The sequence below is a fragment of the Diorhabda sublineata genome, chromosome 1 (genome assembly GCF_026230105.1).
Source record: "Diorhabda sublineata isolate icDioSubl1.1 chromosome 1, icDioSubl1.1, whole genome shotgun sequence".
Lineage (NCBI taxonomy): Eukaryota > Metazoa > Arthropoda > Insecta > Coleoptera > Chrysomelidae > Diorhabda > Diorhabda sublineata.
Genome location: NC_079474.1, coordinates 43,302,715 through 43,328,915, shown reverse-complemented (window position 1 = coordinate 43,328,915; position 26,201 = coordinate 43,302,715). Strand labels below are relative to the sequence as shown.

The 26,201-nt window shown below is 31.1% G+C and overlaps 1 protein-coding gene across 1 annotated transcript in view; it reads left to right on the top strand.

Moving 5' to 3' along the window:
* The window catches only part of LOC130443981 (uncharacterized), a 140,997-nt gene that overhangs the window by 48,757 nt on the left and 66,039 nt on the right, over nt 1-26,201 (top strand). The window contains exons 4-5 of the mRNA XM_056778921.1: nt 10,554-10,917; nt 14,762-14,976. Coding sequence (XP_056634899.1) covers nt 10,554-10,917; nt 14,762-14,976 — 579 coding nt within the window. The remainder of the gene's footprint in view (nt 1-10,553; nt 10,918-14,761; nt 14,977-26,201) is intronic.

The following is a 26,201-nucleotide window of genomic DNA, read 5'->3' as shown; positions in this document are numbered from 1 at the left end:
AAACTCAATTCCTCCAAATAGGCTGTTTTTAGATACCCTCTGTGTGATCCGGAAAAGTATGTTATAAAGGTCATGACGTTACAGCTAATTCCAACCACATTTTTTATTGAGGAGGGTCAGACTCGAGAATTACTTCAACAAAAAAGTTTTTATTATCCAAATTAATTAATGTTCTATCTTCGTATTCGCAGCGAATAAAGATTTTCAATCTGTACAATCACAATTAATTTTTTCGAATGAACAGCTTTTAGACGTGCCAAATTTATTTACTAGAAGACTCGAAATAAGTATACACTCTCTATATTTAGCCCTCCAAAGAAAATTTAAAACGATTCAAAGACAGATCACACTCATTGTTTAAGATGGATAGTCCATAGGCTAATATTCAATTTATTTAAATTAAACCCGAGGTCGAATTGGAATTGGATTTCGATTGAGCTAGGGTCTCATGAATTCAGTTATTGCCCTCATGTCCCATAAAGGACGATTCATCAGTAACAATATTCTCTCGCGATTCTTGTCAGATTGAATACCCCGGAAACAATACGTGGAGTTAAGCTACTTCCTCACCTTGCATCATCCACACGATGGTCAGCTGATTCCTTTCGAGTTTGCTGAGACTGTCCCCTACTACATTGAATGACTTTTTGAATGGGGTTTAGGTGTGTCACATGACGGTGGTTTCCAGTCGCCTGATCAGAAAGAAGTTTCCAGCAATTTTGTCCATTAGACTTTTATTCAAATAGTTATTTGTCAACAGCGTTTTAAACTGCTTAATATGGTTTTGCAACTTCTTAGATGTAAAAAATCACAAACGGTAACGTGTGTTAAGGAATAACTTACATTGGAGTAAGTTATTTCATCAAACTTTGTTATTTTGTAAATAGTGACAGTTCTTAAGCTCAACTCCAAAACTTCTACCTAAAACTTCCTGTACGTTGTTGTTATTTTTTTACATTTTATCGCAGGTCTTCATTTAATTCATTTGCCAGCTTAAAAAGTTGACGTGAGCAAGAGAGGAATGAGGATGGAGTCTAATAAGAATGAAGAGAATGCATTTTAATCATGGGATAGCATGAGACAAGTCGTTGTTTTTAGGGTTACTGCTCGCAGAGTTGATTAAACTACAAAGAGTGAGTTCAGAATAGTTCGAATCCCATTACTAATTCACAAAGGAGCCGTTTCAATGGCAATGAAGACAGCCCAATTTGTAGTTCTATAAACTCATCATGAACATTTTGAATAACGTGACTTCAATAAAACAGGATATAACCGAAAAGTAATGAACAAAACTGTACATTATAGAGCTGTGCAATAAAGTATAAACACTATATCAGTTACTGTTTCGAATTCCAGAAATCCTGATCACTATTCAGTTCTTTTTGCTATATTCACCAATTGCATACAAATGATATGATTTGATGTACTCAAGTAATTTCCAAATCAAATTTATAGAATTGGAATTGAAATTAACACTCATCACCAGAGATACGGCGTTTAAATGTAAATCATATTACGTAAATTCCGAGCCAATGCTAACTTTGTCACGTTCTTCGCTAGAGACGAAATATTTGATGTAAGTGCACGCAAACGTTGGCATTTCCTTCCTCTTGAGTGATATATAAACATAATAAGTGAGTTAGCAGAGTAGTTTCCGGCAATGCGTTCATACATCACCAAATTTTGAAAACTAATTATCAAAACTAATATTACAAGAAATGTTTGGGTCGAGAGGTATAGCACACTTGATATGCCAAGGAACAGGAAATTTCTTGTAAAGTTCCAACTTGGTTCTCAAGATATTTGAACTTCAATTCATGTCATCCTATTTCACAAGAAAGATCAGTGATTAAAATATAGATAAATGTGTCAACCTCTCTTACTCAAACATATAAAAGTTGCAGGAATGCATAATGTTTAATATTTGTCAATTTATGTTCAACGCATCAACTCAAATATTTCGTTTAAATTTTTATTGAAATGTTGGGTAGAAAATGCATACAAAGTTCTGATCGTTTTTGCTTTGTTTGTGAACAGCTTAAGTGCTTATCTCCTTTATTTTGGATTTCCTATTTCAACAAAACAAGACAAAAAGTGGATACCACATGTGTTCTATAGAAGCTGTAGATCTTTTTTACTAGAAAAATCAGTTGTAACTGACAATATATCTCAATAGGAAAATAAGTAAATTAATTAAATAAGTCAGTAAAGTATCCTTTAAGGATTTTCTTACACTAACTTTGTAAATTTTAATGACAACGTGGACGATAATTTACAACGGACACTTCTTAAATCCCAATTAAATCTAGTTCGTACATTGGGGTAGGCACTTATTTTGGCACTGTAACTCAAAATTTTGTTATTGGCTTTATCTTTAAACAAAAGCACTTGAAGGTCTCTTTTGATGATAGATTTAAGCAGTTTACAATAGTACTTTATCTTGAAACCTTATAGAGGAGCAATTTATGTTCAATTTTTAATCTGCAAATTAGCCAGTGCATTTCTCTTAATTAAATTAAGTTTTTTGCTCTTTGTAAAGATATGCTTCCGCCATGTTAATCCCCCATCTATACCCTTTTTTATTTTCTTGTTTGAACCTAATTTTGTTTATTGGCAATGATGAGAATGTGTCTTTGCGTGAATTAAATGTTACCTGAGTTGACTTATTCTAGTTAGGTTTGAATTTCAGATTTGAATTTTATCAGAGCTCACTTGTAAATTCTTCGATGTGGTCTGGTTCCCTGTTGGTTGGTAGATCAGAAGATGAATTAGATGAATTATTGTTCATTTGATATTTGACAAAGAAATATCTATCCTACAATATGATTCCAAGAATATGTAAAAACGACATAGAAGTTTATTTTTTTAGCAGTAACGAAAATGAATTGTGTTGCTAAGCTTATTAATCAAGCTCAATTAGATCATCTCATTAGAGATTTACAGTTATCAATCAGAATCTCTCGGATCTCGCTTACAATAGTGGAACCTGTTTACACCGGATCTAATATGACTTGTGTAGAAGGATAATAATGTTAATACGAGGACCGTTTTTATTTCAACTTCCGATTGCTGCATGCAGACGCTACGTGGGCAGAAGAAAGCGGGCATGCGCTGTAGGCGACTGTGAAACTCTCACACTACACACTCCGCCATTGTTGACATTCTGGCGTCAGTCGGCGTTGTGCTACAGCCTCGTAAAAAGTGTGAAGTGCGAAGTGTGCTTCGTTTTCTACAAGCTGAACGCCATATTGCGCAGAAATGCATCGGAGAATGAGTCGTGTGTATGGGGAAAACTACATGAGTGATGATGTCAAAAGTTTGAAGACGGCCGTAATGATGTGCATGATAAAGGAGGCCAAGGACGCAAATCTCTCGTTTCAGATTACCTGTTTCAACGAGTTGACAGAATTGTTGAAGAAAACCGCAGATTTCCTATTACTGAAAGGCTAGGAAACTTTCTTTGAAGAGAGTATTGAAAAGCTTGTCCACAGATATGACGAATTACATCTTTTCGGTGACTATGTTGAAAAGTACCAATCTTTTGGTAATAAAATTATTGTTTTATATGGATTAAGTTTTATTTATAGCTCATCAGAGGTTGAAAAAAAAGGCAAACTGCTACTTTTTGATGCAATGAGACTTGCAGATATGTGAAAGAGTGCAGTACAGTGAAAGATCGGACACGTACAACTAACTCTGTATTGCTCATTGTTAGATATGTCGCTGTTGAATGGAATCACGAAGTTATAGAGAAAAGACGGATTAAAAAATAAACGCGATAGAGTTAATCAATACTTTAAATTACGAATTAATTGAGCCGTCGTTCGACCTCATCGACTAATTAGAGATGGAAAAAACTAGGAAAAACGAAAAAAAAATCAAAAGTTTAATTTATATTTCCGGTAATGTTCTCCTAAAGTAACGACGTAATATATCTTTGTGTTACAAAAAAAACCATTGTCTTGGTGTGCTTACTACTTTAATGAGTAAATCAGATCAATTGTGAAATGTCTGTTATTTTTCGAAATATGGAACGGATTCTAAAGATATAAGTATAGCAGATCACCCAAAAATTCGTAGTTACGTCTGATTGAATGAATAATTAACAATATAGTGGATATTATACAAAAAATTCTTATCTAGCATTCCATTCGCTTTTGCGATATTAATTTATTATCGAAAACATCTTTAGACCGATGTAAATCAAATAAATTTTGGTGAAATTTGCTCTAATCAGATCAAATTCTAAGCTAGAACCAACAATCAAGATATTCATATGAAAAACTGCAGTAACAAAACTTAAAGTTGCTTTCTTACAACTTAAACTCGATTCATTCAATCCAACAGCAAGCCCTATTATTACTTAAGCTTTTATAATGATTATCAAGTTCGAGTCTTCCTGTAAAACATAGTGCTATGAACGTAGCGCTAGAGACACAATTGAAAAACGAGGTTCACCTCCAATGGACATATATTTCACGGAATAGATGAATAATGGATTTGATCACCCGGAATTCTGGAAATTTGTACGTTATGTTAACTGCTGTTAGAACAATAGCGTAAATACGTACAACCTATATTTTTCTGCGCGACAGCAATAAAATTGAATTATGTAATATTGATGAAAAACCATTTATATTATATTTGCTGTATCTGTTCAAGTTGCTACGGTTGAACATAGATATTTCAAATAGAATGGTGACACTTTCGAGCAGAAAAAAGTCCAATTGATTCCAACATCGAAAAATAGGGTTAAGATGAATTGGATTCCATTTCAGTATTGACGAGATTCTATTAGGTTATTGATAGTGACTGGAAACGAAGTAACACTTGACTTATGGCTTTCCGGTATCTCATTATGTAGCATATCATCAAGAACGAATAGTTGCCGAGACGATTTTTCAATAAAACTCCAAACAAAATCATATACGTTAGTAGTACAAGCCTAATGAGAGTATATATAATATAAGTAAGCTTGAGCATAAACTTGTTTTAGTAATTGCGCTTCCAGTGTGGAAATAAATTTATTTGATCTAATAGCTACGAAAGTTGGCGGTTTTGAACGTACGGCGTTCATTCCTTGCGCACGCGTAGGTTAGAAACGACAACTCACATATGATTGATTGTGAGATTGTAGGACTTCCTGGCAAATTTCAAATGATTCAATTGTCAAACATATTTGATGCTTTTAATTTTCTTTGATGTTACTTTTTAGTACGTTTTTATTATAACAGGCGGTTTATTTACAGTATTTCTTCTAAATATTGTCTAGAAAAGTCTATTTGTTCATTTGTTATGATTCTGTTTGTTCTAGAACTTTGTAGAATTTTATTTAGGTTTATAAATGATTTGTGTGAACGCAGTTAGAAGAATAGGCTGAAAATACTACTTTGAATCTTTTAAGACAAAAGTCCCAAGAAAGGTTTCAAATCTGCTATAATCAGTTCATAAAATGCGAAAAGGAATCAATTCTTATACCAGAAATGTGTTAGTCGTCTATGTAGAATAAGTTTTTAAGAAAATTATGTTAAATAAAAATAGAAGACGTCGAATATCTGTAGAATTCAGCCTCAATTAAAATGTCTGAACCAAAACCAAAAAAAGCAAGACCTTTAACTATATCTGAATAATAGTGATCTTAGGTCTTCAAACGTAGATGAGCCTCGATTTTTTCTTAATTATCAAGAAATCAAATGTACGAGGCAACCAGAAGGTTTGGTGAATTACCAAGTAATTGCTAGCTATCTGCATTTACAAAATCCGTTATAAATGAGGCAATGTTTCCAAAGGTAATCCATAACTATTCTAGTAAATGTAGATAGCGACATTACAACCCTCAAGAGACATGGTGGTTGAAAGTCGACTACAGTAACAAAAGTAATTTACAGAGTAGAAGGAAATTTCCAGTAAATATGCCCTCAAATTATTGCGGAATGCGGGAAAAGATAATATCGAGTTGATTTCAATTGGCAAGTGATTATGCATATTTTTTTCATTGTAAAATATTGAGCCTTTAACTAATTCTGAACGTGGAGTGGGTGGGTGAAGGTCAAGCTACGCGTTCCTAGGTTGATAACCGTGCAACGATATTACTGAAGTTGGAAAAGAGTCAGAATGTTTAATCTTTTAAAGGAGCCCCTGTAGTGAGTTCTGCTATTTACTCCGAATAATATCTAACAACTCTTTTTTGTAGTTTGACCCCAAAAGGGAAGGGCATATCGCAGATACGACTAAATAAAAGCATAATAAACAGGAGGAACTCAATTTTTCAGATAAGGCGGCAATATGTAAATCCCATTTAAAGGAATTGTCCACAACAAGCCCTAAGAAATTTACAGATTCAACGACGTCAATTTTGGTGTTATTTTAGTGTAATAATTCGACGCTTGATTCTTATTACCTCCTTCATGCAGAGGTATAATTGTAGCTGTCTTAAGATAATTGGAAAAAGTGCCATTCTGAATTGAAAAGTTAATTAAAGTGGTAAGGAGATTTAATGTGCAATCGGGTCGACTCGAAAACACTTTTAATATAAGTCCATCAGTTCCAGATAAGTATTTATTTTTGATGTCATTGATTGTACTGCGAAGCCCTGCTAAAACTACGGACATAAAGAAGAAACTGTGTAACTTAGCATTAGCATCTGGGAGATATGAAAACGGATCATGAGAAGGAGTTATAGAATTTGATAAATTTTTGGCCACATTAACAAAGTAATTATTGAGATTATCAGATGAAGTAGAGATTAGTATCTTAGATCATTCACAGTGAACCAAGTTTCTTTAGAAACATTACGAGAATTAGCAAGTCTCCTGTTATAATAAATTTCTTTGGCAGCTTTTATGTAATTTTTTAAGAAGACACTATCCGAGAATTTCCTCAGGTAGGATAAAGATTACATGTTTGTGTTTTCATAAATCTACAAAATTCGAAGTCCACATCACCAGAGAGCATGTTCCAGTCAATTGTTTGAAAACTGTGCAAGAAGTTTTGAAAACTATTATCCGAAACTTTACGGCATAATTTATATAGTTATATAGATGAATCATTAGCAAAGAAAATAGTAGCTGCAAATAAAATGTTGCGAGCAACGAACGAAACCTTGGCCGACAGGTTCTAGGACTCGGTGGAATCAGAAGCATTATAGGATGTACGCGGAAATCTGCAATCTGTTCAAGGAATATCGCAAACTATAAATCACCAAACAGGCTCCTTGTATTAATATAAAGTTTTGTAACATCACAATTTGAATATATGTGAATTAGTGGGTATTTGAACGATATAAAACAAATCGTTAATTTAAAAATATGTAAATTTAAAAAAAAGTTTATCGTGTTGTGGGGATCGTGGGAAAAATATTGCACATAACTCGCTGGAAAGTGATAAAAACTTTAGCGTGATTCCCGCATTCGGCCTGCAGCCTTGTACGTAAACATTCCCACTCGAGAGTTGAATATACTATTTTCGATCAGCGACTCTTATCCAAGCTTCACTTTATTTACATCAAGAAACATTATTGAAAGTACAACCCAGTATTTGATGTCATTTTATCGTAGTTAACTTCCAAAACAAAGGAAACTTGTTAAACAAGCAATACATATTTATTTATGGATGTAAATTTCAACGTTTACGAGCTACGATAACATAGCACGATTATTCGAGCGCATTGTACAGACTTTAACAATATTCGTTGTTGGAATACGAAAACGATTTGATAACTTGTGAGATAATCAATTCTAAGATCAATTACCCTGTATTTCTTGGAAGGGAAAAGAGAATTAAATATTCTCATAGTCAATTTTATTCAAGACAATATTGATTTTATTATTATTATATATTCGTAGAGAAAACAAATATGTATATACATAGGCGTTTGATATAGGGCACTTGACGTGTAATGAGCCCTTTTTGTACCCCGTTCGATAATTCCTCGTCCCAATCAAACTATAGTTCTGTTGGTACTTAAATTCATAAAAAGAATATTATTAATTGAATAGTTAACATTTAAATTTCAAAGGTTGTTTATAAGCAATTATCACGTTATTTGAGCTTGTTCAGATTTTAATTATTAATTATTTGTACTGTAATGTTTATTTCCCTTAATTTATTTAAATTGTTTCTAACGGTGGGGTGGATCATAAAGTCTACTAAACTATCTTCTATTCACTTTATCGATAATTTGGTTCTAAAAATTAAACAAATGAATAAAAAGGCCTTCCTAGAAATTGATTCTAAGAAAACAAGGTCAAAATCGTAAATAAGTCATAAAAAAATAATATCAAAAGTTTTCGCTTATTTCCACGGCGCTTCCACCAAAATTTCTATTGTATTAAATAAAATATATTTCTTCATTTTATATTATAAATGTGATTATTTCAGCTATCAGCCCGCCACTATTTGGTACTTTACAGCTTTGTGGAGAACTATATTATGTGTTGTCTAAAAAATTGTTAAACTAATAAACAATTAAATAAATATTGAAAAATAATTTCGCCAAATCATTTGAATTGATATTGTTCAAATTATCTAAACAAACGCATTATGAAAAAATGATTATAAACAATAAAATTATTTTATCTGATAAACTCTCTTAATCGACAGTGCGCGCATGCCTTAGAGCTAGAGTTTTGGGAGCTAGAACTTTTTTATTGGAGATTTCCTCCTTTTTAACGAGCTTTGTTCAAAATTGTGTGAATATTAATATTTTTGTATTTATTCACATTCCTTCTATTCGTGTGGTGAGTTAATAAACACTGTTCCTTACGTTTTTAATTTATTTACTATACAATACACTGAAATAAGTTAAATAATTTACTTCTACTTTTTCGTTATGCGTTTATACAAATCATTAATATACTTAAATAAAATTCTGCAAAGTTCTCGAATAAAAAGTAATAAAAGAAGTAAATAGACTTTCCTGGAAATTATATAGAAGAAATACATTCAATTAAGCACCAGCTATAATAAAAAGTATTAAAATGAAACATCAAAGGCGCGTCCACCATTTATTGAAATGCAGATACAAGGCACCGCGCGAGATCGCCGAATTTTATAATTTCATTGCACTTGAACTTATTGGTAATAATAACAATATTTTTAGGACCTTTATCTCTATTTTTCACGTTTTTGAACTTCTTGACTAGACTAATAACGATGAATGACTATGTTGAAATGTTTTTTTACAGGTTTTTCTATTTTTAATTTATTGTAATATCTCAAGTAATGGAAGGCCATTCTTATATGTATACCTCAGGATGTCATGGCTTTCTTAGTAGTTAAGCTATGAATCCCACTTTTTCTAGAATATGCAGTATATGGGATTGTTCTAGTTGTGAAAGATCCACATTTTCTATTTCATATGCAACCAGGTATAATGCTTTCAAATTCTGCAATTTCTTCTAGTGCAAATCTTACTAAGATTGCATTATCATATTGCTGAATATATTCGGTTTTATGGGTATGCCTGTGTTAGTCTTTGCTGTTCAATTTTTATGTGATAAGATATTCCAATATCTATTCTTTTCATTGTTCAATTTGATTTTTCCGTGATCGAAAAAGCCATGATTATCTACAAAACACACCATACTCGTAACTGAGCAAAATATAATATTTCGACTTGCTTAATAATCTTCAGGGTTGAGGTGCTTAATCAATAATCTTACCATATACTTGTTGAAGTAGTTGACCACCAAAGTCAAGATGAACTATCGTTTCCTCTATCCTTTTATGGGTAATAAACATCATAAACATCATATTTTCTCCAGGAAACATGATAGTAAAGTGAGTTTATGATTTACGAGGGAACTGGAATTTTTGATGTGCTGAGACATTTTACTTATGTTTTTTTCCATCTCAAAGAATCCTACACGAATTTTCGTTTCGTGTGAGGTTCTACTAAGAAATTGTTATTGATCTATTATTTCTTGAATTATAAAATACACTGTGCTTGATTATAAGACTGATGTATCACAAACCCAAACTTTTGTATCACTATTGGATGGTTAAGAGAATTTAAAATGAATGAATAAATATGTAATCTTCAAATATTATTTAATTTCCAAAATTTCAACTAGTAAACTAGCGGTAGTTTGAGAAGATTCAGTTTTTTCTCAACATCAATAATGTAGTCATTTCAAAGTTTTGACATCAACTAAAAATTTGTTCTTTGCTAATTAAAAGTAGTGTGACTACAAAATTGAATAATCGATTGTTGAAAGACATAAAATAATTGAGAAATAATTCTAAAATAATGAAACGTGACATCATTTGCTCCGATCATTATTTTAACTATCGTAGCAGCTCGTTTGTATCAAAAATATTATACAATAGAACGTATTTCTCAATTAGGTATTAGATAATAGAATGTCATCAATCCTAATGGAAAATCTCCAAGATCTCAACCATGGTTGAATGTTTTCAGACTAAAGTGAACAAAAAACAAATTTAAGAGATTTTTCCACCCCCGAATCTACTCTACTAGGTTGGATAATCTTCATAAATCACCTTGCTTATTGATTTCTACACACCATTTAAACACATTTCTTTGTTTACAGGAAACTAGCTGATTTATCGAGGTCTTCCAGAGGCGTCGTTATCCTCCTAAGTGACCGTAGTAGTTGTATTAGAATTCTCGAGGACGCTAAAAGACTTAATATGATGGACGGTCATTTTGTATGGATTTGGATCGATACCGCGGCAGTTATCACTATCAAAAACACCACAACTTTAGACGAAGAAAGAGATGGTAGAGATAAGGACGATCGTCTTAAACGTAGTATAGATAACGATATAAGTGATATGCATATAAGTTATTTGTTAAGAAATGACCAGTTCCTTTTGTTAAATAACCAAAATTATGGCGTAGAAAGTTCTAAATCAACAAGGGATGTTTATCCTCAAAAGCCGCAATATTCAGGGGTGAGTTTAATAATATCAATACTAAGTTGTAGATCTCAACAACGAACAGAAAAAAAGCAAATAAACAAACTAGAGCAAGCAGACAATATAACAGTGTTCATTTCTTTCAAAATGTCAGTTAAGTAATTTTAGAAGAAATATTGATGATTCTGTATTTTCTTTTTTCTATGAAAACAAATATTTAAAATCGATCCAAAAATATTCGTTGAAATTTAAATTTCTCACAACGCTTTTTAAAAAGCTCCTTTTTGATGACTAAACACGTACTTTTACACGATTTAAGTTAATTTTTTGGTATAACCATATAGTATGAAAAATTAGGATTCAAATTGATAAAAAAACAGTATTTAATCAAAATAACAATAAACAAAAATATAATTCAAAAATTTTTCCACTTGATTTAGTCAATTGAATGAAAAAATAATAGATATTAAAATTGATATTTTTCTTTTACCGTTCATGAAGTACACATTTTCAAGTGCGCAAAACTTCACATTACGCTCTAGTGCATAAAGAAACATTTTAAGAAATGATCAAAATTAAGAACACTGAAAATACTCATTTATAGTATTAATATAACTTAAAATGGAAAATAATTCTTATTGAAAGGATTAAACGTCTGTTAAAAAAATTAATGTCATTATTCCAAAAGCGTGAAATGCTATTTCAATTATAGAAATAACTTTTAAGAATGAAAGCAGTAAAAAATTATAGCAGTTAATATTCAGTTTTCAAGTGTTTAATATTCTTTTCTTCCCTTTTGCTTCGTTATTTGTTTGTAAATTGTTATTTAAATATTGAGATACTTCAAGTCCTTCTCAAACTTGGATACTTACTTAAAGAGAATGATTTTATTGTTCTTACCTTAGTCTCACCTTAGTTACAATAATTGATTAAAATAATCACCATAAACCCCACGTGAAAATGATTTTTTTTCACAAATACATACTTCTGAGATTTCACATTTGACAGTTAATATATAGGGTGTTTCTAGATTCATGCGACAAAATTCAAGAGGTATTGCTCTTATGAAATTAGGATGGGTCTTTTATATAACAAAATTTCCTCAGCTCACCCCTTTCCGAGATATCACCCTTGAAAGGTGGTGACTGGAATTGAGATTTCATTTTTTTTTTCTAAAATTTCAGTAATGCAAGATATTTCTGTAGTTTTCGTGGACATTTTTTCGATATTTCTGTTTTATTATGAGGGGGTGAAATTAGCAGCACTAACTTTTAAACATTTATCATAAATTCCATCAATTTTTACATTTTCATCGTTTTCGGCTCAATTTATGAACTATGGTGTTAAATTTTTTAACAATAAAAATATTTTTTAATGAAACAACGATTTTAAGTGATGATTTTATTTTATAGAACTCCATCTTCAATATAGTTATATGAATTGAAGTGGGGGTTGCTAATTTCACCACCGTATAATACAACAGGAATATTGAAAAAATACCCGTAGCTAGTCTTTTGCGAGTGCATGGAAATTACACAGAATTTGAGGTTTCTATTGAAATTATGAAAGAAAAAATGAGTGAAAACTCAATTTTAGTCATCATTTTTCAAAGGTTAGATATCGTATGAAATTAAAATGGTTATTTCCTATAACAAAATTTCCTTCTTTCCGAGATATCCTGTGAAATTAGCAACCTTGATTGTAAGCATTTATTTTTAATTCTATTACATTTTTACTGTTTTTCACTCAATATATTGAAAAAATTATAAATTATATTCTTTATTTTATTCTCTAGAGCTATTATTTTTGGGAAAAAAATTTTCATTATTATTTCAAAAAACTTTTGATATGATTTAAAGTGATGGTTGCTAATTTTGAAAACATACCCGTGGTTAGTCCTTTGCGAGTGGACGAGAATTACAGTATTTCAAGTTTCTAGCTAAATTTTTAAAAAACAATTTTAGTCACTACCTTTTAAGGGTAGATTGAGGATATTTCTTGGTTAGCTTCTGTACTGTTGTATATTGATGTTGATTTGGTTGATACGGAAAGACATAAGAAAACACAACTTTTTGATTTTGCAAAAATAACATCAGTAACTCACAATATGATCGATTAATGAGATTTACGTACGTTTTTGGGTAGTTATATAATAATGACACGTACTTGTTATACACCGCCTCTGAATTATAAACACCCCCTCGAAAATTTGGAAAAAAGGGGTCGTGTGGCACATTTTTGGAAAGAAATTTAAGTCTTCTGCTCACCAAATTGGTGCAATCATAACTCAGAAAATTAATTTTTAAGATGTATAATTTTGATAATGTCTCTATCACAAAACTTTACGTAAAATGTTCAAAATGACTACCATTCACTTCTAGACAATAACCGAGGCGATTTTGGAATTTTCGTATAACATTTTGTATGACCTCAGAGGTTATTTTGTTAATTTCCTCTGTTATCTCAACTTTTGAATCAGCAATATTGTCTGATCCATTGAAATATACTTAAGATTTCAAATAACCAAATAAGAATTAAACGAGAGGTGTCAAATTGGGGAATCTATTCGGCCATTCGATCGTTCCGCGTATTCAAATTCAACTATTGAAAACTTCGTTTAAATAATTACTAACTAAACGTGCAAAATATGGTGGAGCTCCGTGTTGTATATTGTAAATAGATCGATGTATCTCATTTGGATGATTAACATCAGGAGAAAGTCTTTGTAATGTAGCCACTAAGAAGTTAATAGAAAAATCTAGATGAAGCTCGCCATTAATTGCCCTCAAAAAATAAGGCCGTTGTTAATGGAACCATTCCAAATCTTCACTTTTTTAGGTTATTGAGTGTGAGCCTCACACATCCAGTGAGGATTTTCTCTGATCCAATATCTACATCTCTGTTTGTTGATGGAACTTCCCTTCATCAGAAAACATTATTTTGTTTATGAATTGCAAATCTGTATTCATTCTATCCATAATGAATTTACATAATTTTTGCCTTCTAACAGGATCATCTTTATTTAACTCTTGAACCAACTGAATTTTGTGATTAGGTATCGGTGGCAAGTTCTCGAGTTGTCTTATGCGGATTTTGTTAAATCTCTAGAAGTATATCTACTTTGTTTCATCAGTAAATTGAACATTTCTACCTGGTTCTTCAATATTTTTCACATGTCCAGTTTCACGAAACTTACTTTCAATTCTGCTAACTGTAGACTGCGAAACGAGTTGACCAGGGTATTTATTATTAAAAATTTCACCAACCTCCTTTTGAACTCTTGTTTCATTACCACAACCAACCATAATTAAAATATATATTCTTCATATTAATTACCTAAATGACAGCAGTCTACCAGATTCATATCAATTGTTTATTTCGCTTTTTGACTAATATTTTAATAGCAGAACAGATCCGAAAATATTTTAATAAACCAGACAATATTGCTGATTTCAAAGTAAGGATAACGGAAGAAATTAACAAAATATTGTACGAAAATTCCAAAATCGCTTCGGTTATTGTCAAGAAATAAATGGTGGTCATTTTGAACATTTAATAAGAGTACTAAAATCCATTTCAAACAAGGTGGTACACGACCCCCTTTATTTTCAAGGGGTTGCTTGAGTAGGATAACATTTTCAAACCGTAAATCGTCAATTTAAGAATACGGACCGAATTGTGTAATGAATCATTTTAAAACGTAATTGAATGTTGAAAAAACTCCAAAAGGAAACTATTCAGAAACATATTGTGGGACCCACCGAGAAACCGAAATTATCAACCACATCGCTAAGCTGTGATCATTTCATAATTTCTCTGGTTAATTCGAGCATGAATCTTATAATCATCAAAAACCATGCATATAATTTTTTTGTTGTAGGATGAACTCCCACCCGGATTACTTAGTGTTAAACCACTTTCGATCAAAGTAGATAGACATTTAGTGAAAGGTGCAGTGCGTTTATTGGTATACACATTCAAGCAAGTCTTGAACCAGACCCCTGAATGGATGCTGGACAACTTACTGAATGGACAAAATAATGGCTGTTGGAAAAATAGTGGACGAGAAATAAGTTTTATTAGTGAATTTGCAAGGTAAGTACTTTGTTTATCGATGTTGCTCGAACGTATGCAAAATAATTCCAATTAGGAGATTTCTTGTTATACTGAAGACATACTGTGAAGAAGATAATATAGTATTAAATGAATTATGAGTAGAGCGGAACTAATCCATCTCGCTATAATAATTGGTAATGAAAGATTCTAATAAATGATTTCATCTCTTAATATTCTTCGTATGCTTCTTATACTTAATAATTATGATTTAGGAGTGAAATGGCAGCTAGAATAATACATTAGAATGTTTTTGATTGAATTATCTAAGTTGAATGAATATAATCACAGTAAATAAGTGAAAAAAGTTGATGGTATTACTATTGCAGTATACGATTTTTCCAAATTACGCCGTATGAAATCTGCGGTTACGTCAGGTGTATTGTGCTTGAATACAAACGTTAAATAATTCATAAGATTTTCCAATAAATTTTGTGAACTACTAGATTTTACCTATCTCTGTGATAATCATATCTTTCAATTCCTGAGTATCGGCAGGTTTTCTGAATGACTTCACAGAAAATTATCTCAAAGATTCATCTAGTAATTACGTGATAACTTTGACGAAACCACCCGTTTTAGTCTATATCCTGGAAAATACGTAATCTAGTTATTGCCTTCCATCAAGCTCACAGTGGGGTGCATCTTCAACTATATATTGTCTTTTGAGATACTGATATTTCTAAACTGAAAATCAATTGATTAAAATCAATGAATTCGAATAAAATATACCTGACTATTTCAATTTGAATCAAATATTTTGTAAGCTATTATTCTAGCACAAACATTAGGCTTTCGTGGACTTGTGAAAATAAGATGTGAGAATCATTCTTTGTAGTAGACTTTTGACGTAACCAGTACCTAAAATAATTTTCAATAATAGAGGAAATCACCTCATCAGAAAATATATTTTTTCTACGACCGTGCATTTTAGTATCACAGTAAAAATATGCAAATTTTGACCTTATTAGATAGTTGTTTACTTCGGAGGTTATAACTATTGTTACCACAGGTTAATAAATATTTACGAAATAGTGCGTCAAATAAAATTTAAACCTTTTCCAGCTTTTTGTAGCATTTTTAATTTTTTGAAAATGAAAATAAAATAATACAGATATTTTTTATGTAACCAAGTAATTGTTACTAAAACGTCAAAGTTGTTCAAAACGTCTTGGAAGTGACCGAATAAGTGCAATCTTCTTCTAAATTAAACCACATTAAACCGAATCCGATACAATAATATTAATTGATTCATCCGACGAAGAACTTCCCGAAGGCATTTTGAAGGCTGCAAATGAAACTAATTCTGAGCTGTTACCATCCTCATCGACGTCATCTACCTTCCAGTTGAAACCAAATAACTTCACTGGACCGGCAATTCTTACTAGTCTACAGAATACAACAAATTGTGCTTTCAATATTAATATTTATAATAATTAGTAGTTTTTAGTCAAAGTTTTGTATATTATTATGTTTGTTGGAATAAAATAATTTTAGAAAAATGGGTTGGTATACTTTTTTGTATATACGGTGGTAGAAAAAATAATGTTCCTAATTAATGCGTAAAGTGTCTTTCCGCACTTGACCGCTTGCCCGAACTCCGCTCCGCGTCGTTCGGGAAAACTGCAGTCGCGTGCGGCAAAGTATCACTTTCCGCACTTGTTAGGAAAATAACTATTGATCGTTTCTTTCATATTCTTTACGTCTATCAAAATCGTGTTTTGACAGCTTTTAAACCAACATTGATTTTTATAGATAAAATTCATTATCTTGTAAAATTACCTTGCGAAATATCAACTTTTCTGGATAATTCTCGAGTACTCAAGTGCTGATTGTCTTTTTTAACATTTAACCATTTGGGGATCATCCACTACGTCTTGTCACAGCTGGTCACCTTTGTGAGATTCCCCCCTCCCTAGTGTAACGTCACATATTTTGAAAATTATGTTTCGAAATCAGTTTTATCTATAATTTAAATTATTTTTCGATAAAATTAACATCAAATTAAACAATTAACAACACAAAAAAGATTAATTATATTATTTAGAAGAATTGACGAAACAAAAAATATTAATAGAATCATATTGATTAAAACTGAATGAACTTAATAATCTCAAGTCCATGGAATTTGAATCCACTCCTTCAAATTACTTATAACTGACGTAGCATCTACTTCGTTTTTTTTTGAGTTGCTTAATGTCAGCGACATTAGTTGTGTCAACATATTTCACATCATCAGCATCATCGTCATAATCCACACAAAAAAAGTTTCTGGCGCGTCTAACAGCAATTCTTTGAGGATGAAACTTCGCGATAGGTAGAACTTGTTATTACCTCTTATGTTGGTGATTTTGTATGATGCAAAATAAAGTAAAATTACCTAAATTAGCAGAACTAAGGGCGACGTTGTTTCATCCGCCAAAGTTAGTGGTCGAATGAAAGATAAACAATGAAATTACTACAAAGTCCAATGCGTTTGGCGGCATCAGAAAACTTGAACTTCTTGGTTTAATTAAATTACAAGACTTTATTTCACAAATTTAGTTAATTAAAAAAACATACAAACTTTTACCACTAGTGAGTGATGCCCCTAAATGTAGGCAGCACATTATGCAATTTCTTTAAAAATAGGACACGTTTTCTAAACTAGCATGTTTTTTATTGAATGGAATAAAATGAATGGACGTAGAAGAAGTATAGTACACAGATATAGTTGTATACGTTTTTAAGGTTTTCGTAAAATAATAGTTTAAAGTTCGTGTTTGGACATTTATATTATAACTGATTGTGAAATGTGACGGCACAAAATTTAGGACTACTCCCACCCCCTTGTCACACAATGTCACCCTTAATCGACCCCCTTCCGCCCCCTTAAAATGTGTCGGCACCTTGTTTCATTGAATTTAGTTTTTCAATTATTTGTTTTGGATGGTTCTTTGACGTTCTCAGTGTTCTCATAGTTGATTTTTTTATTTGTTTCGGTTAGGATATAAATTATTAATATTATCAAAATATCAATTTCTCAATAAACATTTATATAAGTAGTTTATTGAAACGACAAAGTCGCTATTGTTACATCAATAGCCATCTTAATATATTAACTCCAATACAAATGTAGCTATAGCTCCAAAATTATCAAGGACTGACTAGAACGTACAACATTTTCCTTTATTTTTTTTAAAGTCTTCTTTCTTCAAAATCTTACCAATTTTTACCAGAACTCCCGCCGCCCTTTCTACAAACCATTCTCAAACCATCACCGGACCTTCGATGAGTTTACACATCATTCCATAAATCTCAGTTCCACTCTTTATGAGTACAATTTTTATATTGTTTAGCTCATTGCAACATCTTAATTTGATTTTCACTTCTTAAAAGAAGTTCTCGCATTGCCATCTTTCCAAAAAGGTCACATTCTCTCAATCTTCTTTTCATTATAGAAGTACTCAAAAGCAGATCCGTAGATCTATTGATATGCTATCGCTGAGCCTGTGAGACGTTTTAGAGGCCGCTCTAAACGTTTTCCATACCAAAGCACATGGTGGATGCACATTTCTTCACATTGTATACAACTTTCCAATATCTTTCAAAATGAAAATATGATCTTTATTTGTGACAGGTACAATTTTCTTAATAAGAAGTATGGGTTTATTATGTACATATTCGAAAGGATTCTTCATTCTCTATTCCAAAATGTTAGTTAATATAAAAATTAGCATTTACTTAGTTATAATGGCATATTGTGTCACTGTTACTTGTGTTAAAATTTATATATGTCTAAGAGTCTACTTAAGTTCAAATAATTCACTCGAATGAGATCTTATTTCAGTAGTTATTCTTTTTCTTACAACAACGGTTTTAACTCTTGAGAATCCATCGGGGAATTTTCCAAGTATCTTGGTTTACATTTTCCGGTTGTTTCCACCTACCATTTATCTTTAGACCGTTAAAACCGACTGCTTATTATAACAAAGAGCTTATTACGTGAACAATATTAGAGGTAGACTGTTTCGAATTAATTTTAATTACTTCAATTTTCTGTATAATCTGATAATTCCGATGGCTCTATAATAATTACGAGCTCCGATACGGATATAATGAATTAAAAGGTTAACAATGACATAAATTGGAACGAGGACGACTAATAAGTCCGTGATTTTTGGAATTAGGTGAAAAGGCAACAGACATTTGTCGTATGACTTCTATCAATATTTGAATTAGTGGAGTCATTTGGTTCGTTATTAAAAGATTGCCATTGATTATATAAACAATATTTTAAAATTCGGCGAATTCGCGCGATGCTTAAATCTTTAAATCTTTTTTATAAACGGTGGACTTTTTATTACAGAAGTATTTCTCTTAAATTATAAATAGGAAAGTCTATTTATTTATTTCTTGTGTTTCTTTTTGTTCTAGAACTTTGTAGAATTCTATTTGTGGTATATAAATAAGTTTATGTAGTGTAGTTAGTTAATTTTGAAAAATCATCGTAGTGATAAGAAAGAATTAGTAAAATATTTTTCCCACGCTTGAGCTAATATAATAGAAGCATGGTTTTAAAAAACTTGAAAAGCTTCATGAGCTGATGAAAATAGCTATCTGCGTATCATTTTTTTCCCAGTGAGGGATAAGAAAAACTCACTAGAAGATGAATCCTGTGGCTAGGGCAATAAAACCTTAATTCGATGGGAGCTGGTATTCATCTCGAAAATATATCGTTCTCACACCAAAATGTCCATTCAAAATTGATTGTACACTAGCTTGCTTATTCTTAGAGATGCCTCCATCTATCTGTTACATGCTAGTCTTCTCTAATCATATTGTGCACAGTATCGCACGACCATGATGAAGTTTCCCAAATCAACAGTCTTCTCTGATGGTGCTTTATGACAAAAAGCTGCACGAAGCATTGCTGTTGGGTCAGTCCTTCACGGGTGATTTTCATTTTTGCATAAACTAGAATAAACTGAACGTTTATTATCAAAATTCATTCAGCCAATCACTAAATTTTCACAGGCTTCGTAATAACAAACTTCGATGTTCACGAAATAGTGGTGTCACAATTAATGAACCCTACCATTTGTTGGATTCTAAAAATTCGAAAGGCGACTATCATACACCAGTACGGCACATTTGCAGATCATATTGCTCTCCTTTTGTTAGGAGAAAATGTGGAAGTTACACAAGGATTACAAGGAGCTACAAATCAATTCAACGAATTCACCCAAAAGTGAATCGAAATCGGTAAACATAAATTTTACAAACAAATCTCAGTAAGACTTACGGAGGTATGGAAGGAGCATGTGAGAAAAAAAAGATGAAGAAAAGGAAATATTTATATGCAGAATACAGAAAATGAACTGCAGCTCTGAGACAGTGACATATGAATCAGTTTCTGATATAGTAGTTGTTTCATACAGACAAATCTGTATGAAAAATAGTTATATGCTGAGTTTAAAGGAATTAATTGAGTAACTATTTTTGAAAAATGCTGTTGAGGTGTGAATAAAGATATGGGAAACACACTCATGATTCAAAAATAACTTTATGGAATTTTGTAAAATAGAATAAGTCACTGAGAACACGACACTGATTTGATTACCATGAAATCTTTTGTTGAAATCCATCTATATTTATAGAATTTATTGCAGCCATTCAAAAATTTCACCTCTCACTATTATGATGTTCTTCTTATTTATTTAAGCAGTTTTTGAACGTATGAATTTATACGTATATCTTACTTTCGATTAAGATTAAGACAAGGGTGAAGCTTAAGTCCAATTAAGTTTTAATTTGAGAAATATGCGAGGAAAAAATGTTGAGAAAGGAGAGACCAAGATAAATATAAGAATCGATACAGAAACACTGGGATAAGTTGAACATAACTAATAACTGGAAACAATTATAGACGAAAGCCGGATATAAGGTGCACATATAAGATAAATAACAGAATTGCAAAATCTAATGAATTAGATTTATCATTAACACTTAATTTATAAATAAAAAATAAATATCCAGGAACACCAAACTAGGATTATTCAAAACAATATACAGACCAATTCTAACATATGATTGTGAATCTTGAGGATTGATAGAACTATTAAAAAATTCAGACTACAGAAATATTTGAAATGAATAGAAGGATTGACAAAAAAAAATATGAAAAAAATAAAAACATACATATACTAAAAGACTTAAATATGCAACCTACATTGGACTAGGTTGAGGAAAGGCAATTACCCTGTTGGGAACACTTACAACGGAAGAATATGAAAAGCGAAAATTGGTATAAACAAATAAAAAAGAGAGGCAGACCAAGAAAGTTGTTGGATGAAGTTATAGACGCTTCTAAATGTTTTTATGTTTTTGATTTTAGGTCTCATTGGGTTTAAAATTACTTTCATTTAATATTTTCTAAAGACTGATGAAAATTTGACGTTTCGACTTCTTTTAGTCTTTATCAAAATATGATATTCACATTGACAATCTACATTATATTATTTATAATAATCTATATCATGAATTAGTACTGATTGTGACTTTAGAAAATGGATTAAAAGGTCATCAATACAATAAAAAATAAGACTGTATTAACGAACCACGTAATATCAAAACAACAAATACAATTATCAAGATTCAAAAATTCTTGGAACGGAATCTGATAGAGGAAAAAGAGAATTTTGAGAAACGGTTCACATTTATAAGAACTAAAAAGCTATAAATGATAAAAAAGATCTAAATAATTTAAGTAGAATGTATATTACAAGTGAATTAATTGATGATTGCTATATATTTGAGATGTGATAACTAAGGAAAAATTAATTCTTCTGGTGATTATTCACGACTGATTAGTTAAAAAACAAAATCACGAGAAACAATTTTTTGCAATACTAAACCCAGTTTTCCAATAATAGGGGAAGTCTTTCATTTCTCCAAGTCAAATCTTCAATAGTTGAATAAAAAAAAAGAAGCCACGTTTCATCACACCCCCACTCCTTTATATTAAATTCTGATTAACCCCTGTATACGAGTTAAAAATCAACTCAAAATAAATTGGCAACAACAACCAACAAGACCATTTTTTATAAAACTCCTCAAAAGGAAAAATGTTTTCATTCCGAAACCAAATTTCAGAACTGTTACAAAGATAATGTAGTTTAAAAGAAAATTCGTCTTATAATCTTAATATACAAGTAAATCTTAACAATATAGAAAATTATTATTCTTGAACCAGTTTTTTTGGTATTCATTACAGCCTTGAAAACGGATGCAAAGTAGTTCGAGAGCTTGGTAAAGTATGAAAAAAGTTCATTAAATTGAAAAAAATTCTCCCATGATAGAAAAATTGTTTTTTATATTGCCGAAAATATTTTTTCCTTATTTTGTTCTTCGATGATGAATACATATGTATTTGGAAGTTCGAAAAAATATATTAAAAATAGTACACTTTGGTATTTAATTTTGCTACACAAATTTATTCAAACACATAATTTACTTATTTTAATGTAATAAATAGTAAATCTGAAAACACTCAATGTTTTCTAAACAGTTGAATTAAGTTAGGCATAGGACATTGTGCATTAATTACGTCTAGTATTTTCTGAAAAATCAAACAAATAAATAATATAAAAGACGTTGCATTCAATATAAGGAAGTTAGTATTGGTCACTGTCACATGACACATTCTGTATAATTTTTTTCTTAATGCGCATTCAAGAAAACAAAACGTTTTGTTCAAGCGTTTCTCTCAACACGCCCTCATGAATTTATTAACGTTGCACACTGTATATTATGTGTTAGTATGTAGATAAAACATGAAAAATAATCATAATATTCAGCCGTGTAACTGAACACGACATTCATAACCTATTCTGCACGCCTCAATTTTGAATATTTTCGCACCTATTTTTGGATCTGGGAAATTTCGAAAAAAAAAAATAAGTATTAGTTGCCTCGACTAAATGCCTCGTTAACTATGACTTTAGTACTTTGATACATAAATAACTATTATTCTGTTGTATTATTCTCTCATATTATTTAATGACATCCCCGACTCCCCAGATCGACCATGAAGTCGTATCCATTACGGTCGTGAAACTTATGAATTATATAAATTTTTGCCATAATTTTATTTCCATCTGTGAGCTCGGGTTTATCGTGTCGGGCACACGTAATCCAGAAAAGCTCGTGTTTTATATATTTCAAAATCCTGTTCTCGTATTTAGGTCGTTATAACGATACTGATTTTTTCGGGACAGGAATTAGTACTCCCAATCTCTAGTGTATGAATCTCCGCGAAGGAAATGAGATGAGGCAGAATTACTTCCAGCAATTAAATTCCATCTGATTTTCCCCGGCTTTACCTACATTTATTTCCAATTGTGATTAATTTTATTACCTTTCCAATCGGTTTCTGACTTAAGATCTAGACTCTCAAGAAATGATAACGGGAAAATAGCGATAGATTTCCAGGGGCTTACTTAGGAATTTTGACTTTCCAGAAAATCAGGGATTATATCATTGTCACAAACAGAAACATCGACAAATACAATCTTATATTATCACAAATCCAAATCGCACTGGAAACAAATTCCGTATAGAATCTGCTGCAAAATGTATGAAAAGAATAAAAATGAATGCAACTACTCACAGAATAATTAATTTCACATTCCTTTCTCCACTGTTCTTTGTTATGTAATGTTTTTCTTTTCTCTTTATACGATTTTTATTCGCAGGATGAATCAATAGGCACTTTCTCATACGTTCTTAATTTGTTTGAATACTATACCCTTTACTAACTTATAATAATTTACGTATCACTATCACTTAACTAACTTAAGTAATTCATTTAAGTTCTTCGATTACTTTCTATTTCGATCTCTTCAATACGACTATTTATTATCGACTGAACTGAACTACGCTAAACGAACCCGCTTATATATCCAAACGACTTCTAAGGAATTCTAGAAAAATATAGAATCATAACAAATGAATAATAAACTGTAAATAAACCACTTGCTATAAAAACTTTTATAAAAACAAAATGAAACGAATTTCTGGCATTTCATTAAAGGCGGCACCTTCGCCGAATTTTAGAAGTCCGCTATATTCAGGACCGGTTCCAGGGCGGAGATGAGTTCGTAACATTTACTTGTTGGTTTGTACGTAAAGTCGTAATCTCACTACATGATTTCAATTTCGAGGTAATTAAACTACTCAAATCCTTTCCAAACTGTCTGGTCTATTTTTGTTCCTAATAATTTGATGAGAAACTTTAGCCAATGTAATTAATTATAATGAGCACTATAATTCTTCAGTAGATATGAATATTTTTTGCATAAACAAATAATTTTGAAGCTTGATACATTCGATACTTGGTATATATGAGTTTGAGATTTATTTCACTTGTAGGTATGTCTTTGTTTTTCACTGGATGCGACCTATTTTCTTTTGAGTACGAGAAAAAATTTCACAGTTGACAATAATAGCATAAAATGAAGATATTTCACACATTAATAATAAAATTCCTCTCAATTTTTCTGTAAATTCATTGTTGGGTCATTATTAAATTTATACTTTGTTTCTTTGTGACAAATGATAGAAAAATTCTTCGTTTTTTCGTGAAGCGCATTAAAAATACTGATCCGTTTGAAGAACTTTGATAGATGTTCCGGCAGGCCTCAATACCAGGCTGATAATATTTATATAGAATGCTCATTTAAGTTGTATGTAATTGCAAACTTATTACCTGATATTCTGGTTGCAATTAGAAATTAACTCGTTGAAGTGTTTATACTGAGACCAGAATAATGTAGAAAGAAAGTTTGATTTTTCAAATCATTTATTGAAAATAAAAATTCGAAACATTTTTACGTATGTAGTATAAGTCTATCGAGATATATGCGAAATAAGTTTGATGGAATTTACTTCTAAAATAATTATTTATATACAATAAAAAGTGGAAACCAATCAATGTATTTAATAATTCATTCTCATGACATTCTCAAACTATTGGCCTTCTTGATCTAATTCAATATTCAAGATGTTATGTTTTGAGGTTGTTATGTCTCTATGCATCAGAGTATCGGAAATATTTGTACTAATATCAATAGATTGATTGAATCAACTTTTGTGAATAAGGAATAAGGAATATACCCATACCCCCAAACTTGAAGTTATGAAAAAACGATGAGGGACAACTGATCCCCTCGGCAACTCGTTAATTTCTCCCGAGAAGAATTTTCTACCCTCTTCTAGGAACTGTTTTCGCCAACTGAAAATTTGTAGCAGGGAGGAAATGACAATCGGTGTTTCCAATAGTCAAAAAATTTAAATAACGTATCACTCATTCACGCGAGAATCCACTCCAAGCTCAGCTTTAGAAATTGTGTATATTCGCTAGAAAAATCTGGTAGTGTCACCAAAACATTACCATCTCGAAACATGAACTGAGAACATAATAATGAAGAGAAGTATATAAAAAAATAACACTTAGGTAAGTACAAGATTCATTCATTCAATTAATTTCGGTAACAATCGAATAAATGTAGAATGAGCCAATTGAAACTAAACAATTTTCATTTGCTTACAGGATCAATCTCAATGTAATTGTTGTTCAGTTCATAACTATGATTTTAAATGGAAAACCTTGGTTGATGAACAAACAGGTGATGGTAAAAATAATTTACATAATAATGAAGAGAAGTATATAAAAAAATAACACTTAGGTAAGTACAAGATTCATTCATTCAATTAATTTCGGTAACAATCGTATAAATGTAGAATGAGCCAATTGAAACTAAACAATTTTCATTTGCTTACAGGATCAATCTCAATGTAATTGTTGTTCAGTTCATAACTATGATTTTAAATGGAAAACCTTGGTTGATGAACAAACAGGTGATGGTAAAAATAATTTACAGTCGGTAAAAACTTCTATTTCATTTCAAAGCTGTAATAAAAACAATGAATAAGGAGTTTCGTGGAAATCCATTAAACGACATAATGTTAAATAGATCCTGTGGAGTATTATTTACTTTTGACATATCGAAATGTAATTGAATATAGCCAGAAATAAATGAATAAAAACATTGTATCCATGACTCGAATAAATAATCAAACTGATCACCGACAATGCGAATAAAAAAATATTGTCCCCTGTTAGACTCAGGTTATGCGATGTAGGTATAATAAATAGCATTTTTAAA